The 21031-nt window shown below is 40.2% G+C and overlaps 1 protein-coding gene across 1 annotated transcript in view; it reads left to right on the top strand.

Annotated features, from left to right (window-relative positions):
• Positions 1 to 1276: 1276 nt before the first annotated feature.
• LOC149070995 (LHFPL tetraspan subfamily member 6 protein-like) overlaps positions 1277 to 21031 on the top strand; it is a 46266-nt gene continuing 26511 nt past the window's right edge. Inside the window, exon 1 of the mRNA XM_089248563.1 lies at positions 1277 to 1780. Within this exon, the coding sequence (XP_089104689.1) occupies positions 1387 to 1780 (394 nt within the window). The 5' untranslated portion in view covers positions 1277 to 1386. The remainder of the gene's footprint in view (positions 1781 to 21031) is intronic.

The raw sequence follows: 21031 nt of genomic DNA, 5'->3' as shown, positions 1-21031 counted from the left end.
AATTTCAAGCCAGTTGGCGTGATTTGGCTCACTTTCCACATCCCACGCAGCCCGAGATAAGGCGTCGAAAAAATCTCATCGCCTTGGCAATGATTACTCTCTGTGTTATGTATTGTGTCGTCTGTCGTTTTTCGGCGGCGCTGCTCTATTTCCATTCGGCCGATCGTCGCCGTCGGGTTCGTCACGTACTACATGTAGGTCCTCGCCGATTACGTGTGTGTTTACTCGAATAATCAGTGAGTCCACATTTAAAAAAAAAAAAAAAAAATGACCGGATCCGATTCAGTGACTTGATAAGGATTCATTTCGCCGATCAATCCCGATCGTCCATCTCGATTGACCGATCGCTGGAGCAGAAGAAGAAGCAGACGACCGTCGGTTCTTGGTGTGTGTGTAGTGCTTTACAAGTCACAAAAACTTCATTAGTGTTTGTGAGAGAGGGAGAAAGAGTGCTGAAGGGATTTCTAATTTTCCTCACCAAAGTGGGATCAATGGATCGTGTTTGTTTTGTTTACCTACGATTTCGAGTTTTGTGTATTTGATTTGATTATTTTGTGTTTTTTACAAGAGTGTGGAAGCTTCCAACAAGAATATTTGAAGTTTTAAAAGTGCACAAATTTTGATTAAAAGCTGATTGGGGCGAAGGGACCCAGTGCCCCAGAATCAAACCCGGGAGGTTCTAAATAATGGAAGGCTTTTAATGATTCTTTAATTACTGTTTTTCATTGCGCTTCCGACAAGGATATTCGAGTCATTATAAAACTTACCGGTTATGTGTATATAAGTTGGTGAATTTCGGGTGTTAAATTTCTCAATGGAGGGCGCCGAAGACATAGTATTCGTCGAACAGCTGACGTCCGTGGTACACCAGTGGAACGAGATATGTAACCTTCTCCGCAACATCCATAATGTGCCAAATCTGAGGCTCATCAAGTTCTTGCCTCCGGCGTGCATGGCCCTGGCGTGGACCCGCAGCATGGAGGAGCCGTTCGTGAAGAATTTCTGGAAGCAATGAGAAGGGCATCATCGAGGCAGTGTTGAGTTGCTGTATATGATATCGTATATCTGATACACTTGAAATAACGATTAATGCTGAGAAGTTTCGGTGCGATGAGGACTCTGTCATTGGATTAGTTACTGACACCATGATCATATAACTAAGTGTGTGTTTGATACTCTTGAGTAACTATTACTCTCACATGTTGAGATGCATTGGATTAGTTTCGTAGTCGATCAAATGTCAGAGAAATTTTGCTCAAAAAATGACCTGAATATTCGCAAGTTTTTTCTATAAATCACATTCATAGTTAGAATTTCATATCATTCTGTTGGTTGTCTTTTTTGTGTGTGTGTGTGTTTCATCAGAGCATTCTGATATTTTTGACAATGCCACCACTAGCATCGAGTCTCACTTCGACAGGAGTATGCTGGGCCTGCCTGTCCCTTGCCGCTGCTATATTAAATTCGGCAGGGTTCTATTTACCATATTGGATTAAAGGCTCGTTGTCAGATGGGACTGAAGTCATGTTTGGATCCTTCCGGAGATGTAATTATCCCAGACTTAACGATGATGGAACATTGGAGATGGTACATGAGTGCGGGAGGTACACTTCGTTCATCGATATACCCAGTGTGTCGTGGCAAGTGACGACTGTGACTGTGGGCATCGGTGCGGCCATTTCCTTGCTTGTGGCTTTCACGGCTCTGTCTGCATGCTGTCTAGCAGATGTTGTGACCAAAACTACTGCGAGGATATTAGGGATTGTGCAGCTCATGGCAGGTAAGCTGAAAGATAACATTTATATTATCACAGTGATATATAATCTGATATGTTGTATTTGCATTCTTATATTACGTTGTTAGTGGTTGCTGCCTAAAGCAAGAGTTAAATACAGTAAGGATCAACAAATCGAGAAAAAAATCTGGGTGTTAACCAAATATTCAAGGAGTCGAGCATATTTCCTTTGCATGAGCTAGTAATCACACATAGAGACAATTTTAGGCACCAATAATATTTTTATAGTCGCCATGTCGCTTGGGATTTGTCAAGCCCTGAAATACAGTGATACATAGAGTGTATAGCAAACAGGGGGTATGGCATTTTACTGGTGAACCGTTGATTCTAGAGATATGTTTCCACTTAGAAAAAGTTTCCAAATAACGTGTAGTGTAGTACTTGGGTATATCATTTATGTTTCAAGGGGTTGTATAGTTATTAAAATAAAAAAAAGTAACTTTTTATACTATCCCGATGTGTTCCAAAACCCAATTATTGTCTTGTCTCTCCTGATGCCAACAAAAGAATTCCATGTATCTAATTTCAATATTCACTGAGATATTTGAATTAAAAAAAAAAACTGAATTTTGGGAAAAAACAGCGTTAAATGCGGGTAAAATGGCTTTTCCGAATTTAGGCTGGGATTACACTAAAAAAGTTTTGTAAAAGCTCTTTGATAAAACTGGAAAAATTCGACCAATAAGATCACCAGTTGTATTTGCTCAAATGTGCCGATGTGCCTATTGGTTGAATTTTTCACGTTTTATGAAAGAATCTTTTATTAAACTTTTATAGTGTAATCCCTGCCTTTTTCCCAAATTTCCTCCATTTTTTTTAATTCAAATATTTCAGTGAATATTGAAATTAGAAACGTTGAAATTTTTTTCTGGTGACATTGGAAGAGACAGGGCAACAACTTTCTAATTGGTTTTTGGGACACGGAGGCTATAAAAAGTTAATTTTTTATTTTAATGACTATACAACACACCTTTTATTTTTGAAATATTCTAATTTTAAAAGTATAAAGATAATTCAATGCCACCAAGAAATTCTTGTAGAGATTTCACTTTTCGCCTTTAGTTTACTGATTAATAAGAGGTCAAATTTCCAAATGAATGAACGGGTTAGTATCCAGGGCTGTAAGTTGGGGGCGATTCTGTGTCCAGGCGCTGGACCAGGAAGGGCTCCAAGTTCATTCTTTGTTCGACCAATATTACAAGAAGAGAAGTTGAAACGTAAACTTGCCGCAGGCAATAGAGTAAATTTTTGTTTCTAGTTGCGATCCTGCTGGTATCAACAGAGAATATACTAATATACTTCACTATACATGCACCTCTTACACATTCATCTGTAGAATTTCTAACGAATCAGTGCGTGCATGTATTATGAGTGTAAGTGTGGCACTAACATAGGTGCCGGAACCAGGGGGGGGGGCTAAAGCTATTTCTCCCCGAATAAAATTTGTAAGGGGGCTGAGCCCTCCTATGTTTAATGAATATACAATGCAAAAGTCCTGTATAGGCCTATACGGGTGACTGGCGGCGACTTCCAGCACTCTCAATGTTCTTCATGTTGCCACCTATGGGCTCTGACATATTTATGTTGTCAGAGTTATGCTTGTTTTGCGTTCTTGTGCTTCATCTTCTTCATGGTGCTGCCATTTGTTTTCCATGTTTGAAAGTGTAGATGGTGAATGTCTGAGTTTCCACGTTATGTATAAGTATATCGTGTTGAAGGTCTGCCTACTCTCTGCGGAGAGACTTTTGAGATGGGAGACTGGCTAACATTTGTGCCTTGAAGTTGGTAAACCACTGAATAAAACTTCAGCCGACCACCACTGCACCGCCCATGGCTCCTACATCCTGGAGTGTCTTCTTAACGCATGAAAGCAAACCTCATGCAGGCCTGAGTGCCTCAGGAGAACAGGGGCTTCACAAAAATTAGAATTACTTGAAATTCTGGAGATTTTGCCTGGTAGGGTTTCAGAAAAATTACTAGACCCTGGAGCCCATGATGCTTTTAAGATGGTCCTGCCCTTAGGCTGGGACTTTTAGCGGGCTCCCCTGGCCAGATTTTCCATGGGCCCTTCTATAGTTAATTTATCGCATGAAAAAGCAAAAAATGATGAGAATTTTCCCGGGCCCCAGGGCTAGAGCCTTGTCAGCCCCGCCCTTGTGGGGTCATGCAGGCCCGTCATTTGGGGAGGTCACGGAGGGGCCGTTGCCCCCCGGCTTTTGAAAATACACTAAAAATGGTGTATATTCAATATCATACTCAATATACACACATATATTGAGTACATGCTCTTTGCACCCCCCCCCCCACCCCCCGGAAAAAGTTGAAATAACGTCCCTGGGGTCATGGTACAGCCAATGGGATTCGAACCTTGATCCTCACGATGTCCGCCCGACAGCAGAGCAGCAGTAGTAGTATTGATCACTGTGGTACTTTTCAATCCGCAAGACATCTGTTCTCGGAATAATTGGCATTCTAAATACAAGTTTTGTCTTGTATCCCGAATTAAATTTTCACGTATGAAATCTTGGAGATTCCATCGACTCGCTGCACACTCCAAAATATAAAAGTAATCATTTGACATATGGGTATTTCACAATGAATAAAAGTAGCTTTGCTTTACTGATGGCAAAGCCTAGATTGTGGAGGCGCGTTTATGGTTTTAGGCTCTTCCAATTTTGCTGCCCTGAGGTTTAGTTCCCCCCACTGCAAATACACATAGCTGCTACATTGTACATGAGCCTTGCATCTTGAAATACAGTCCCCAGCCGAGAGACTATGAACTTTCATAAGTTCCTACCTATGGATTTAAGCAGAACCGCAACGGGGGGGGGGGGGAGAGGAGCAGACGGGTCTCGTGCCCCGGGTGCTAGACCCGAGGGGGCGGAAATTTTATTCCGAAACCTCTTTTTCAACATTACAAGGGGGCGTCAAATCACCGGGCATCTCCGGGTGACCAAGTATCTAGTTGCGGCCCTGGATTTAGGTTCCTACAGGATTTCAGGATTCTGTTTTCTCATGTTGCAAATGTGAAGGTGAAGATTGAATGATTTTTCTGAAAAATTATATCACCAGTTACAAATATTCACTTTCATTTGATTAATGAGAAGTCTCATCATTAATGACTTGATCTTCTCAAAATACTCAATAAATGATGAACAAGCAAACACAGTTACGTATTGAGTCCCAATAGAAACTGTATGTGGCATGAATGTCGCTCTCCACTTGTTAATACAAGATATACAGAAGACTGGATGTTGTGAAGATATTTATTATTTGAGATGTTAATTTTTTAAGGAAGGAAAAATCTCATCTCTGCCTCTACCAGGAGTCGAACCAGGGTCCCTCGATTTCCGGACGAGTGCTCTGGCCACTAAGCTACAGAAGAGATAGAAATTTTCCTTCGCTAGAGCGTATATGTATGCGTAACTGTATGATTTGTTGACACTTGTGAAGTTCTCCCTTTTCACCTATTCTATAACATTAATCCCGTTTCTATGTGCATGATGCAGTGAAAAAATTACATTAGCACAGACTTGATAACAGATGCATCACACACAAAGATCTAATAGAATGAGACAATGGTATTTTTCTCAGATCTAAGCACTACATAAATCTACATTAGTGGAAGAAACATTCTCCTCCATCTGTTGCCACGTGATTGAGTTGGAATCTGTACTTTAGATAGACCACGTGGTCTATCTAAACTACAGTTCTTCTTAAGTATAAGAACTTTGGTGTGGTTACGAGACCTGTAAGTCAAGACCGTCGTTTGAACGTTTTCCGGGGGGGGGGGGGCAGCCCCATCTTTGGAGGGCATGTTTGGCATATCCGTAAGGTTGGTGTTTCGAGACCGGAATTTCGTGAATCTGACATCTGCGAACGTCAGTGGTCCGTCCTAGATGCACACATGGCACTGGAGTTCTGTGCTGCTATACAGTAGCTGGAACTTATCTTTATAAGTTCGGCATTAGCCTACATACAGCATGTGTTCTTGAAACACTACCGTGCTCAGACACATGCCACACAACCTATTGTAGTTTGATATGAAAGATGTGAAAATTCAGGCGTTTGACATTTTTCACTTCAAAATCTGGAAAACAAAGGGCAGCACCAGCATAACACAAAAAAAGCATAACTCTGACAACATTCGGACCACGCATACACGCAGAACACATTCCTACATTTACTAATTCGTTTGTGATTTCCCCAGAGGAATGTTAACGAGGTGCATGTACGGTTAAGTTAGTAGAAATGTTCCAATATCGCTACCTGCACTGCTCATGAACCGCTGCATGAGTTGTCGTTATAGATCATGAACTTCGGTTGAAACAATTAATAAGCCCTGCTATGTTTGTGACGTATTCATGAGGTGGAATCATTTCCCGAGGGATGCAAAAAGCATGATAAGATGACCCCAAAAAGACGGAATAGGTGGCCAAATATCATGATATCATGGATTACTGCTTCGTCCTGCCGATGGGATGTCTGCAAGACTGATTATAATCAGTCTACCAGACAGCCTCGGTTGTCCATTATCGGAACTGAGAAAACAGATTTTCGATTCAGTGCACGAGCCCAGCGAGAGTGAGAACGCCACGAGGCCCCACACATGACCCACCATGTTTGTTTGTTTGTGGCCTCGTTTTCTTAGGTTTCAAACACGTGTAATAAGATCGAGATGCCAAAACACGCGCCTTCTCACGTTACGCCGACACGTGACCGACCTCTCGCCGTCGCATAAATCATCTTTCTTTATGGTTAGCCTATCTCTTTCTTCTGTTAAATTATTACTTTGATGAATATCATTGCACGAATTGATCGGAATTACTCACTTCCGGTCGCACTTATATGGCCTTTGTTTGAGACTTACCCCCACCGGTCCACCAGACTTTCCCGCCCTTTCCCAATTGAAGCCCTGGTAATATATTTATTTATTTAATTTTTTTTGTGTGACAATAACTACGCTGATCGCGAGGACCATTCTGTAGAAGGGAATGCGTAGCAGCCAGCTGAACTAGTTTGTGCAGTGTATGTTTTTAAGCACCGGTTGTTTCCTCTTATAATGCATGCAAGGCAAGTTCGGTTTCAAGGAGCCTTCAAGTGTCATGTTGACGCTAAGCCGTTCGAAATCTGTCTTTGGCGCATTCTGTCTTCGCGCATGTCATTGAAAATTCTTAATCTGTGACCTTCATCAGTTCGATTGAAGGAGCCCGGAAAGTGATTGAAAAACACATTACAATGGACAGTAATTTAGTATTCCCCCCCCCCCCCGGAAAGAATCATGGAAGCATGGCCGCAATTTCTCAGGGATAACTGCTAAGATTATTACAATATTTCCTTGGTTTCGAACTCTTCCTGATAATGTGCGCGAAACGAATTGTGTGAGCGTCCAAAATTCGTTTCTCTCCTGGGTATCTGAATCTTAATTGTGGGCGTGTCTCTGTGTAGCTACTCAGAATCCGCTTCAGAACCCCAAGTTTCGGTCTGAACCAAAGCTGTATTGAAGAGCTTTAAAGAGCTTCTTTTAAAGCGTCTTAATACAGCTTTGGTCCGAATCCGAACCCATTGAAAAAACGCACGTGGAAGATACATTATTTTCTTGGGGTGTGACCGTGTTCACCCAGCCAATACCTCCTAAAGCAGAGAAGGTGTTGATCCAGCACTCCCAAGAGAAGATGTGGCTTTAAGGCAGTGGTTCTTAAAGTATGTGTCGCCAATCTTTGGCCGGGATTACACTATAAAAGTTTGAGAAAAGATCTTTTGCAAAACTTTAAGGAAAAAAAAATTATTGGTTACATTTGCTCGAACGTAACCGATACGCACATTAGTTAGGCCAAGATTACACTATAAAAGTTTCGTAAAAGTGTATTTTATGAAACTTAAAAAATAAACTGATCGGTTGCATTTGTTCGAATATAACCGATCAGCTTATTGATTGTTTTTTAAATTTTTGTTAAAGATGTTTTATTAAACTGTTATAGTGTAATCACGGCCTTGCATTTTTCAAGTTTTGTAAAAGATCTTTTATCAAACTTTTATAGTGTAATCCCGGCCTTTGCCAGGGACGTAGCAGTGAGATAGCAATACAGTCGAATCCCGTTTTAACGAATACCATTATAGCGAAAATCTCGTTTTAACGAACACTTTTCTAATCCCTCAAGTAAGTATGCTTAGAAACAATGCAAACAACCTGAAATTCCTTTGTAACGAAATTTCGTTATAACGAAGTGATTTCTCCGGTCTCTTTGAGTTCGTTATAACGGGATTCGACTGTATATTGATGTGCGCCTGTTGAAGCGGTTTTTATCGTACTATTCTGGGGAGCCGGGGACGAGAATAGGACATTGAATAGGGTATAGTGTAAGGGTTCACTATATTACACATGTTGTACAAGGAAGCCGCTGTTGACAAAAGTTTGAGAACCACTGCTCATGGGGAAAGGGGGTTCTAGATCACCACGGGCCAACATTTCGTTGATAAGGGACTAACTTTACGCCACTGCTTCGTAATTAATCATTTTGAACCCAAGGTCCCGGGCCACGCGTATACTATTTAGACTCAGAGCTGTGAGCACCATTGCCTATAATGCGCGTACCTCTGGGGGGGGGGGGGGGTGTACGGTACGTGATGGACTATTTAATAGTGCGCGAAAAGTAATGTCGAAAAAAACGGAGTAAATTAATAAAAAAAATTGTAACACATCTGTTGTATGGGTCATTCCCAAAAAAAAAAAAAAATGTACAAATCATTTTCGAGACTTTATAATTTTTTTTACAAAATTTCAGAGCATTCTGGTAGTAATTTTAAATTTTTTCCCCAAGTTCTTCATTTGTTCCAGATGGTGTTTATTTTTTTTAACCCTTCACGGCGCACTACTCTTTAAAGTTGGAATTTCAACAAAAAAAAAGTTGTAGGCTGTCTACTTAGGCTTAAAGGAGTACGCAGGTACAATTTTCTAATCACACAAAAAAATTACAAAATTTCTAGTAAATACGAGGATTTTAAATAACGCTTCACAGCTGAAGATCATGGATTGCTTTGTTTGGTGGTGTCTTCTATGATTGAAAAGGAAAGTTCAAAGTAAATGGTAAACCTCTTTTTATCCATTTATAATTGACTTTAACGATTTGAAAAGCTAGTCAAGTTGGGTGTTCCATGCAGTGGAACACTGAACAACAAAGAGTTTGTTTTGTTTTTGAACAACAACATTGTAGTAAAACCTCAAAATCTGGCTGTCCCAGTTTGAAAAAAAGTGTTAAACGAAGAGACTTGGTTGTAAATCTGAAATTTGTTTTGAAAAAACATTGAATCACGTTTTATGTACGTGCCATAAATAAATAAAACCGACTATAAAATTTTGAAAAAATGTAAATTTTTTTTTCTTATGAAAAACTATTTTTTTGTGTGTCCCCCCAAATTTTTCCCATGTTAAAATATCCCACCTGTTACGACCATTTCGGAAATATATTTTTATACCAGATTAAATCTGATAACACTTTTTGACCTTATTGTAAAGTTCACTTTTAATGATGCGCTTGATCGACAATTTTGGATTTGGCTCTTGGAAAGCGACTGAAGCCTCGTGTTATGTCTTCATTACCAGATTTTTCACCGTCGAATGTCCACTCTGTTACGTCATTATCGATGCTGTAATTTTTCATTAAATTTTTAATGAAAAAAAATAATTCAATTTCATTTGTCTACTCTTATGTCTTCCAAAAACTCGAGCATCGCAACAGAATAGAAACTATGATTTAAAGTAAAGTATTCTTAGTTAAGAGTTTTGAAGTTTTAAATTAGATTTATAATAAGTCATCTATTCAATTTAAACCCTTTACAAACACCTGTTTCTCAACGTGGGGAGCGAATTTGAGTGTTTCTATGAAGACTTGGAATCTTTTCCGAACTCCCTTTATTTTTTGTATCAGTTCAAATTTTTAAACAGTTTCTTGATGACCTTTTTTTTTCTCTTTCATTGGAAGGGGTTTGATTAAGGGTTCTTAATGCTTTTGTGTCCCACGGAAAATTTGTGCCAGTAAGGTAAGGCCCACGGACCCTCTGTGCGAGGAACCCTGATTAAAAGAGCGAGAGAACCACTGCTTTTTTGACGAAGTAGACAGAAATGGGGATGGGACAAAGACCCCTTTTTTAAAAATATAAGGAGGCAAAGCAAAAATTAATGGCTCTACATACAAACATAATAAAAACCCCTTTGTTATGAAACTATGAAGTTTCACCGGTGGGGACCCCAGAAAAATTACGGGGGGGGGATATCTAGATAATTATTTCATAAAAAGTGAAAATTCATATGTAATGAAATAAATGATTTGAGAAATAATGAAATATATTTCAGAATTAATGAAATAAATGTATTTCAGAATTAATGAAACAAATGTATTTCAGAATTAATGAAATAAATGTATTTCAAAATTAATGAAAATACATATTTAATGAAATGATTTACGATCTGATGGAAATTCTTTTTTTAACGTAAAATAATTTCAGAATAAGTAAAAGTCTTCAATAATTTGGGGGATTCTGTTCATCTCCGGGACCGTCGGTTCATCCAATATGACACTCCTGTAATTAAGTCTTTTGAAATTTTTAAAATAATATCCATATTCACAATACCGCAGTATACTCGTAACTTGGTGGCCCGTAGGCTTCATGGGAAATTTTAATTTGGCCCACTATATCAGAAAAGATGAAGTACAGTACCCTGTTGTGTGTAGTTGATTTCGGATGTGTGGGGTGAAGCTGGTTTTTGCTAAAGCAGAATCTGCCAAACTTATTTGTCTCATTTCCCCACCTTAGAATTTTTTTCACCCATTGCGCACCTTGCTAGGCCAGCGCATAGAATTCCATGCTGCATCTGCAGCTTCTATTGCTTCCCTGGTCTTTTACATCACAGTGTTTTCCCAAAGGGCGATATCACCCACTTTGGGGAAACACTATGCTAGAGTGACATACAGAAATCGTCACCGTTTCCTAAAATTTCGAATGGAATTCAAATTTTTCGTCGATAGCCCACGAGAGTATTCAAATCGCATTGAGCTCACGCTCACCTCGAAAAATGCAAAACACGGTAACATAACGGCCGAAAACGATTATTTACGCGACTGACGTAATGTGGTCATGTTTTGATTATGCATTACTATTCATTTCGTGGTTCAAGGCCGGTGGAGTTGATTAATGAATAAATACAAGTAGGCAGGCAGTTTCTTACAATTGCGATTCACGATTTTATTGCGTTGCGTCACTTGGCGTAAAGACGCAAACAAAGAAAGGAATGATCGGGGTCAAATGGGCACCTGGGCCACGCTCCAGTCTGAAATATAGATCGCATGCTGACCCCGAGCTGTCCCAGTTTGCTTTGGTCAGCTGGCTGTTATCTAATAACTGCCGAGGTTCGAACCTGACCTCGATTCCGCCGTGAGTTGGTGAGAGTTGTTAGCTTTTCATACGCCTTTCAAAAAGTCACCATCGACGAAGGAAAAAGTTTCTTAAAGAACAATAACATGCTATACATATATATTTTTCTTTTTCTTTTTTTTCCATGGTAACCATATTTTGGCCCATTTTGGTTGATGTCAGAGAGGCAAGGTGGTAACTCGTCCCGGATTTCGGACCCGCTGAAGTTTGCCCGGAGGCATGAGACTTTGCTTGCACATAAGATTACATGGACAAAGAAAGGGACATTTTCTGGATGTTTGTGATTGAGTATGTGAAGTAGATCCAAATCCACAGATATACACTGATATCTATATATCCACAGAAACATATTTACGGGGGCTTAGTGCCCTATAGCCCAGGGCTGTAAGTTTGAAGGGGTGATAAATATTCGAAATGTGTGGTCAAGGAAAATTAGTAGAATGAGAGAAGAATGGGAAGAAAATGGCGGCAAAATTTAACTAATACATGATATAGAGTTAGTTATCTGATGAGTTTGCAAGCATGTAAGCGTCCAAAACAGTGTGAAAACACGCGAGGACGCATTTATCGCGGTTATTTCGTAAATACGAAATTTACGTATCCCTATCAATGAGTGATCAAAAGAGTTTGTAAGTGAGGGTGCAAAACAGTGTGCAAGCATGTAAATGATGAAAAGAGGAACCTAGAGTGCGGGGGAACCTGGTCGGTGAGCGACCAAAAGAGTGACGCAGAAAGTGTATAAGCACAGGAGGGATTAACCCATCTGCATCATTCGAAAAAGTGAGAAATTGGCCATCGGTATGCAAGTGGGCCTGGGTTCGAGGCCCGGCGGAGACGTGATGACTTGTCTTTCCGAGTTTACCTCAGCATCATACCTGGAAAATAACTGTTTCCTTGGCCCATATCACCAATTTTTTTTTTATTTTATAAAGTTAGAAATATTTCAAAATGAAGAAGAGCGAACAAAGAATTTATAATGTTACTTAGTTCAATGTGTGAAGATATACATTGAAAATAATTTGAAAAATTAAATTTAATAGTTTTATGCAGTATGATAGAACTCTAGTGGTTTGTTCTTATGTATAAAAAACTAGCGCGCATATATGCGCTTCGGTGATAATTCCGCTCATATATGCGCTTATGATGCAAATGGGTTAAAAGAGTTACCCAGAGAGCAAAGGACCGTGTCGTGTCGGTGAGTGGTCAAAACAGAGGCCAAGAAAGTGTGCAAGCATGTGCTTGAGAAAAGCAGTGAATTAGAGACAGAGGCGTATAGAGACAGCGAGGGAGGGGGGGGGGGCTAAGATAAAATTGGACTAGAATGCCTGTTGGGCAGGCGGCAAAAGCATAAATCCGCCTCTGTATATCCGCATGCGATATCGCGATGTTTATTATCGATCCCGGTTCTACAAACATGTCTCGTCGAATGCACTTTGCTCTCTGGCTCGTCTGAGAATCGGATTTTATAGACACGAGAGGGATATAGTAACACGAATTTTGTGTAGCCATTGCCGCAATGAATCGATCCTCTCCTGTTATATGCGAATGTGTTCCTTAACCTGCTTCGGCAGCCACCCCTCCCCGCTTTGAACCATATTTTCTTCTTGTGCTGCCTCCCCCCCCCCCCCCCACCTATCATCCTGGAGCGAAATTCTCTCCGATTTGAATTTGATTTTTGAGTGAATTTAATAGTACATATACAAAAATTTTAGAATCAAGATTGATCTTCAGACCTCTTCCCACCCCCCCCCCCCGAGCCAGAGTCCTGCTAGCCTCTTCACGCGTGTGTTTGGTGGAGGAGGGGTGTCTAAACGTATTCGAGCTCCCACTATATATTTCACTTAATTCCCCCCCCCCATGTTTTCCTTTTCACCTTATTACCATCGTGGTCCCCCTTAGAATATCCCATAGCCACACGAAGCCATGTGACCCCAGGTTGAGAACCACTTCTAAACGGAGCGGAATCCCGATCTATTGCCATTTACTATTTTCGAGGACAATTGAGTTGTTCCTGAAGGGTGTGTACCTAACAGTGTGCGTGTGTATCTAGTGTTGCGTGTGATGCTGTCATATAACGCCATGATTGAAAACTACTGACATGCAAGATATAACGGTGTACCAATGATTTGGAGACAGCATTGCATGCGGTCCAATGGATAAGTGTGCTCAACACTTGTATTTAAATTCAATGCCTCGAGTAGGCCGGGTATCTTTGGTGTGCCTTCGGACCAGGGTTTTTTTACAGGACGCCCTTCCTAGCAAATTTTATGGTGTGAAACAATATGGTTTATTCCGAGGACCTGGTCTGCCAACTTCAACAACTTGAGAAATCAATTTTGCAATGTGTCTGGACTTGTCAATAAGAAGCTTTTTAGAAGGATTAGATATCGCTTGGTCAAGACTTTCAGCAGGCTCCTAAATATTGATTTTCAAGTTAGTTTAATATATTCAGGGCTTCCACTTGTCATACTTTTTGGTAAAATGCCCTACTTTCTAGTTTTTGTTCTACTTTTTTTATGAAATTCTATTAACAAAATTCGTGTAATTGATAAAATTGAAGGAATCATCGTAATATTGGCAAATATTACAAATGTTGTAGATTGCAATTAATGATTCTGCCGAAGCAGGAATTGTATTGTTTTCAAGGTTATTTGGGGAGGGGATGTATGTGGACTATTTGATTCATTAATTCTTTACTCGCTTAGCACTCGAGGTTTCAACGAGTAGAGTAGTCATTAAAAACTTCTGTCTGGATGAAAAAAATAATTTATGTATTGACTATTTCATGGTCTTGCGCAGTAAATAACACACTCATCATTCAAAATTATGGTCTACATTTTGTGTATAGGTGAAACATTAGTTTGCATTACAAAGCAGTTGAAGGCATAGACCTATTCTAGGTTTGTAGCATTCAGTTGTCTTCTGTATTTTTAGGGCATGCACAGTGGCAATGCTCGTAAAATAGCTAGAAATAAAAGTGCTTCATTTGTCAAGGGGCCGTTCAAGTATTACGTAAGCAAATTTCGAGCCATTTTTGACCCCCCCCCCCTTGTCAGCAAAAGTCAGAAAAACGCTAACCCCCACCCCCCATCGATGATGACGTAATACTTGAACGGCCCCCAAAAACTGGCATTGAACAGTAAAATTTAAACAAATCCCTTAAAAAAATGGATGAACAATGCAGTAAAGCCATTCAGTTCCCCTTAACTTATTAACATCGGACCTTGTAATTTACTCATTTTTCACTATGCTTTTGGAAGTGATCTAGAATGAGCGTCATTCTTAAAAAAATTACATGTCTTCATAATGTGCTGTGTGCATTGTCGAAGAGAGTTGTGATCGATTGGACTGTGGAAAATTCCAAAAAATAATGTAATTCATATTCTGAGGAGACAGGAAAATAATTATCTGTGGTTGCTAGTATCCTGTTTTGGCCAAAAATTGTTTTTGCAACCAAGTCATTTCTGCCATTTTGCTTTGGCTCGAGTCAATCTTACAGGATACTTGAAATAGTGCTATGAAAAAAAACAAAATTCAAATTTTGTAATAGAAATGTAGTATTACAAATGTTTGACCTTCTGGAAGGACAAGTAGTCCCTTGTGGGTCACGGAGTGGGTGTATATGTATGTCCATTTTTGTTTATTTATTATGTATTTTTGTTTTGTCATGAGAAAGACAGATCTGTCTTTCTTATGTATTTTGTAACGTGTTCTGTTTTGTCCAATTAAAAAAAAAAAAATTTGGGTTTTTTTTTATTTATTTATTATGCTATGATTATGTTGTCTGGGGGGGGGGGAGGTGCCCTCACCCGTCCTACTTTTTAGCCCTTGTTTTTCTAATTTTTTGAGTGGGAACCCTGTAGATTGAAAAATATAAGATCTAACCTTGTGCTCCTAGGATAGGGTTCTGTTATTGCACTGTATAGTATAAGTAGAAATGTAATTCGTATTGGTAGGGAGTGAAACACGGCTTCGTTAATACAGTCGAATCCCATTTTAACTACCTGAAAAAATCAGTTTCAGAGAATTTAACTTACTGAACTGTTGGAGAAGAGGGAATGTTTTTCTATGGCTTGTGGGGAAGAAATTTTAATCAAAACTGTGCGTGATTGAATAAGAAATGAAATCTGTGTGGCCTAAGTTTTCGATTAAAGAAAAACTTCAGATCACTTCTGAAGTTGATGCTGGAGTAAATAAAAACAATGTGGCATTAAAATACGCCATGCCTCCATCTAGTCTTTCAACAATTTTGAAAAATCGAACTAGGTTGGCATTTTATACTCACGCAGCAGTTATTCCATAGTATAAAAGAAAAAATTGGCATTCAAATTTTCTAGATGTTGATGTAGCTGTCTTTATAGGACATTAGTCCAAGATATTTTCCAGAAACATGGTTTCAGGACATTCATTTGCCAAAATGTGCCAGTTACCAGCCCACTCATATGAGAAAAGACTGGAATTTGCATGTACTTTTGGATGGGAAATCTTTCATGCATTTGTGTGAAGCATTGCACGCGTTTGAGCACGGGAATACAAACTTCTCTTCTGCGGTCTACGGTGAGACAAAAAATATTCGTCAAAAAAGAGGGGTGACCGTTAATTAGGGGTTTGAAATGCATACTTTTATTATACAAGGGGAAAGTATTATTTTTCCGTAAAAGACGTGATCTGAGGGATCTCTTGAAGAACATCCCTCAAATGCGGTATCTTCATCCCTCAGTACTTTAGAGCAGTGGTTCTCAACCTTTTCAAGCCCGCGGTCCGGTTTCATTCATTTTTGTGAGTCGAAGGCCCGGTCAAACACACGGTCAAAGGAAAATGAATCGGCTAATCACTCGCGGCCCGGTATTAATGATATCAGGGCCCGGCGGTTGAGAAACACTGCTTTAAAGGAATTCGTTGTTTCCTCGACTCCCACAATACGGAATAAAAAAAAATACGGAATATTTGCCTCAAATACGAGTATGTTAAGTGAGTAAATCTTATAAGCGCAAAAAAATGCAATGTCCAATTTTGATTTGAGTTATTTTTCAAATTCACCTTCATTCTTTTTATTATCTAGAACGTAAATAAGTTATTTCTCCTTGGAATCAAATTCCACTGCAACGAAATTTGTTAAACGAATGTTAAAATTCGTGAAATCGGAGATTCCTTTATAACGAAGTGATTTCTTTAGTCCGTTGGAGTTTGTTACAACGGGATTCGACCGAAAATTCGGTATTCTCCCAAACATATTTAAATTCTTCAGTTAAAATTAGAGTAAGCCTCGACGAAAAAGACTCGAATTGCGTTATTTGATTTCCGTCACGTGATCTACTTTCTCTGTCTTTCAACACGGCCCCTGATCAGTGGGAAACCCTCTTCCCATCGTCGAAATGTAAATGCGCTCGTCATTGTCTATGAATATTTATTGATGGCCGGCCGCCTTTTCCTCTGTGTGTGTTGTGTTGCTGCATACAAATGGCGCCTCTATCTCTCATTCGCGGCGTCCATAAATTTGGTGAATTTTTCATGGAAATTCTGTGCTGGTGTATTTGTTCAATGATGTTTGAACGGATTCGCATGTCATTTGTTGGTTCCGATGTTATTCGTACGAGATGAATTGCTATACGGTGGCTCTAGACAACTGGAATAATTCAGATCTAAGACCCAATTCCGAAGTGTCAGCAGCACGGGTCATTGCATTATATAGGTAAATACATGTTCACATCGTCCTCTTACTGTATACCCCCTTCCCCTCCCTGTTCATTCTCGAATGCGTGCATTGATTACCACAACGCTTCCAGGTTTATATCGATGGTAATCATCTCCCGCGAACTGTCGGGTAAGATCTGTTATTCAGGTCCGTAACTAAGTAGGGGCAACCGGAATAATGCCCTCGGCGCCCCGAGCTTCAAAGTGGCTGCCTAGGTGAGCTTTTGCGTCAGATGTTAATTTGTCCCGGAGCCCCTGCAGCCTAGGGGTACGAACATAGTGTGCACGCTGATTTCCGATGCTGCGAGTCGGCGCCGTTATGTGTTGGTTAAAAAACCTGCAAGTCAGGTTTTTAACCGAACAGCAACGATGCCGACTTGCAGAATCGGAAGAAACCCCGGTTTCATTCGGTGTTTCTTTGTGATGTGACAGTTGACCAAACGTCTAGGTTTGATAGGCTCGTCCTAGTGCCGTGGAGGAGTTTTAAGTTTTCCCGAGAGAACGCGATAATTTTGTGATCTACTGCTTGTTTCTTCAACTTTTTTCACTCCTAGGGGTCCCTTTGGACCATTTTTTTTCTCGTGGTGTCGCCATGGCCCCCACATCCTGTAGCGGGGCCCCTAGGCTGAGATCTTTTGCGGGCCCCTCGGTCAGACCTTCAACGGGCCCCTTCTGTAGCTAAATTATAGCGTGAAAAAGCAAAAAAATGATGATAATTATCCCGGGCCCCAGGGCTAGAGCCCTGTCAGCCCCCCCTATGTGGGGGCCATGGGTGTCGCCTTCCCCATAAGCGGATACAGGCTTCTCGAATGGGTGAGGGTCCCCATCTTATCCGCCCTAATTCCCCCCGGTCATACACATCCTCGTCGTCAGCATGAATTTGTATATGTGGCGTACTGCAATAAGTACATACGATTGATGAACTCAAGACTAGCTTCACTAACGCAATTCCACATTAATTCAAGCAGACTTAAGTCTCGAGCAATCTGGTAAAAAAAAAATATGCTATGTGTCAGGGAGAGAATGGCAACGTTTTCAACATTTATAGTAAATTCAAAGTTTTAAACTTTTATTAAAAGTTATGTTTCAATTCATAAGTTTAACCCGTTATTTTCTGTTAAAAAGTTCATATTCATTAAAAAAAAACATTCGTGAACTATGATGTGTGCGAATTTTGAAACACCGTGTATTGATTGGCTATATCTGGTAAGAATTGACTACATGTCCCGCTTTCGTCTCCGCGAAATCTGGTCTACCCGTGACTAGTGCTGGAAATTTATTATTGATGACGTAATATGTGAAATTGGATAATGTTGGAGGCCTTTTCTTTGTTTCCGAAACAATGTGAAAAGCCTTGTTCGTTGAGATCGCCTAATCTAACCTCATTGAATCTCGTTGGAGCCCACGCATAACAGTGGGAAGGTCTGAGGTAAGAAGCATGGCTGTATCAACGTGTGGGCCCACCCAAGCACATCCCGGAGACCTCAAGACGATGAAATTCTGTATTATAATATTTTCCAGAGTAAGGCCGGGATTACACTATAAAAGTTTGATAAAATCCCTTTTATACAACTCCGAAAATCCAAAATAAAACTGATAGTTACATTCGAGCAAATGCAACTGTTAATCTTATTGGTTGAATTTTTAAAGTTTTATAAAAGGACTTTTAGGAAACTTTTATAGTGTAATACCGGCCTAAGACAACCGTGATTTAAAGATAATTGAAGATCCAAGTTATGGTGAAACAAATTGGGGTAGGCGAAAAGAAACATAGCTTCATTAACCAAGCCGTTAACGTGTCAAACTCGATGAAGTTCGATCTCTTGCCTAGTCGTTCGTCGGAATCGATTGTAAATTGTGGGTACCGATCAATTTGCCCATTTGAATGTCTACGGCGCATGCATCTCGAACGGGATGAGATCAAAGCCTTAATTCTGTGGTTCTAAACATTTTTGCCATCGATGGCTGCCTAGTCGTGAATCATCGTTTATGCGCGGTTCCTAAGAATAGTGTGGAAAGAACCATTTGAGTAGGCACACTACAACATCGGCAGCTCACCGCGACACCTTAAGAAATTCTGCCTCACTTCAATGTCGATCGGTAATGGAAACGAATCTTTTCTTTTTTCGTAATTGTAAGATTATTTTACGGAGCACGAATGTTGACAAATTGTCACCAAGATCGGCTTCTCCAACTGTTTTGTATTCTGAGTGTCACCTCTTTGAGATACAGTATTTGGAGTAGGCTATCCCTGGATGGAGAAGACCAAAAACTCGGAGAATAATAGTCAGTGTGGCTCATCCTCACTGATGGCTCGGAAAGGAAAGAATGTAATGTGACATTTGTCATTCTTATCTCGTGTGTCTCTGTTTCGGTAAACACGACAGCTATCTGTCTCTTTCGATAATAAAGAATAAAGCTACTGGTACTGTATATGGAGAGAGAGTCTTTCTTATCAAGGTCCTCTGTATGTAGGCAGCCTTGTTTTCGGATGATACACAGGAGAGCCTCGTTCGAGTGGTTGGCAGGCTCTCCAACTTCGAGTGTTTCGAGCTTTCTTTATTATGGCCGTGGTATTTCAACCAGAGGCTCTTTTTTCTTTCCTTTTTTTTTTTTTTGAATTAAACGTAACAGGGCGTCGTCGAGACACGATGTCGTGGACGTCATGCCTGGGAACTTCGAGTACTTCCTATAAATCTGCGCCCCGATAAGATATCCGATGAATGCTTCATTTTGACAGCTTCCGCCGCTGTTTCAGCACAAAGCTCTTGTTATTGTTATCATTTTCGTTCTTCGAGAGTTCTTGTTTATGTTGCCGGATTGGATGATTTTAGTTCACGTGATTTTTTCCAGTGCTTTTCGACCTGTGGTCCGCTAAACCCCCCGGGGAGGGGGGGGGGCTCATGAGTAATGTTTAAAGGGTCCGCGGAATTATTTTCATTTATTAAATATTGTAAGCAGGACACATTTAGTGCTGTGAAATGGTAATTTATTAATTCTTTTTGTTTTTGAGATATGCAAATTATGAAAGACATTATATTTTAGATTTTATGGAGGTAGGTGATGTCAAAATCGTTGTTCGATACAGGGGGTCCGCGGTGCATTGACCTTCACTATACGGGGGGGGGGGATCAACAAGGTTGAGAAACACTGACCTAGAGATCGTGTTTGGGTGACTAGAGAAGTGGTAACCAATTTCTTCCGGTTCACGGCTTCCGAGTCAGAATATAATCCTACCTAACAGTTGCAGTGCGCAGAACAGTAACTAGAATTTTTGCCGCCCGAAAAATTTCCGGTGAACTCGTAGGCACATAAAAATTGTGGGGGAGGGCTTCTTTCTTTCAAACCGAGCACAACTCGTCTATCACCATCTATGGGTGATTTACTACCTAGTGAGTTGTGCCGGAAGTGTTAACTGTGTGTGTACCTAACAGTCTAAGTGCGTATGTAGTGTTGTGTTTGATTTTTTTAGTGCTACCCCTCTATATTTCAGAAGTGAAAAAGGGCTTCTGATGCATGCCCAGTATAAAAATAGATCATACATTTGCACTTGTTTTTTTTTAAACATTGGAGTAAGACAACTTCAGGTCTGAAATCTACGGAGAAGAAATATCGATGTCTGAAAGTCAGGTGTGCGATCCACAGAAAAAAGGTGTTCCGATGTCTCAGTTGTAGATGTAGCTATAATTCACAGAAACAGTCTCGATGTTCTGATAGGATGTACTGTTCAAATCAATGTCCGGCCGATTCTGATGCCTGAACTTTGGGTATGCAATCAGAAATAGTGTCAGAACAATGTTTCACCCTCGAGTATACAACTGACAGATATGAGGATCCAATGTTTATATTTCACTGCCCGTGAAATAGAGCAGTGTTTTTTGATTAGCCCATACCCTAGGACCTCTTGATAGCAAGGCCGTCTCAAAAGCATCATAATGCCTCTCCCCCCCCCCCAATTAGGCTGGCTTTGCGAGAGGACCTGGGTTCAATTCCTGCCGGAGACCAGATGACTTCTCTTTTCTAGTTCGACTCGGCATAATATCTAGAAGGTCTGTTTCCTAAATTCTATGAATATTTTCATTGGATGACCTTCTCTGGATCCGGATGTTA

This window comes from Pholcus phalangioides, unplaced genomic scaffold (assembly GCF_987345545.1).
Source record: "Pholcus phalangioides strain wild (caught in Gottingen) unplaced genomic scaffold, Ppha-v1.0 ptg000020l_1, whole genome shotgun sequence".
Classification (NCBI taxonomy): domain Eukaryota; kingdom Metazoa; phylum Arthropoda; class Arachnida; order Araneae; family Pholcidae; genus Pholcus; species Pholcus phalangioides.
The sequence above is the reverse complement of the archived record's forward strand: the minus strand, read 5'-3'. Positions and strand labels throughout refer to the sequence as shown.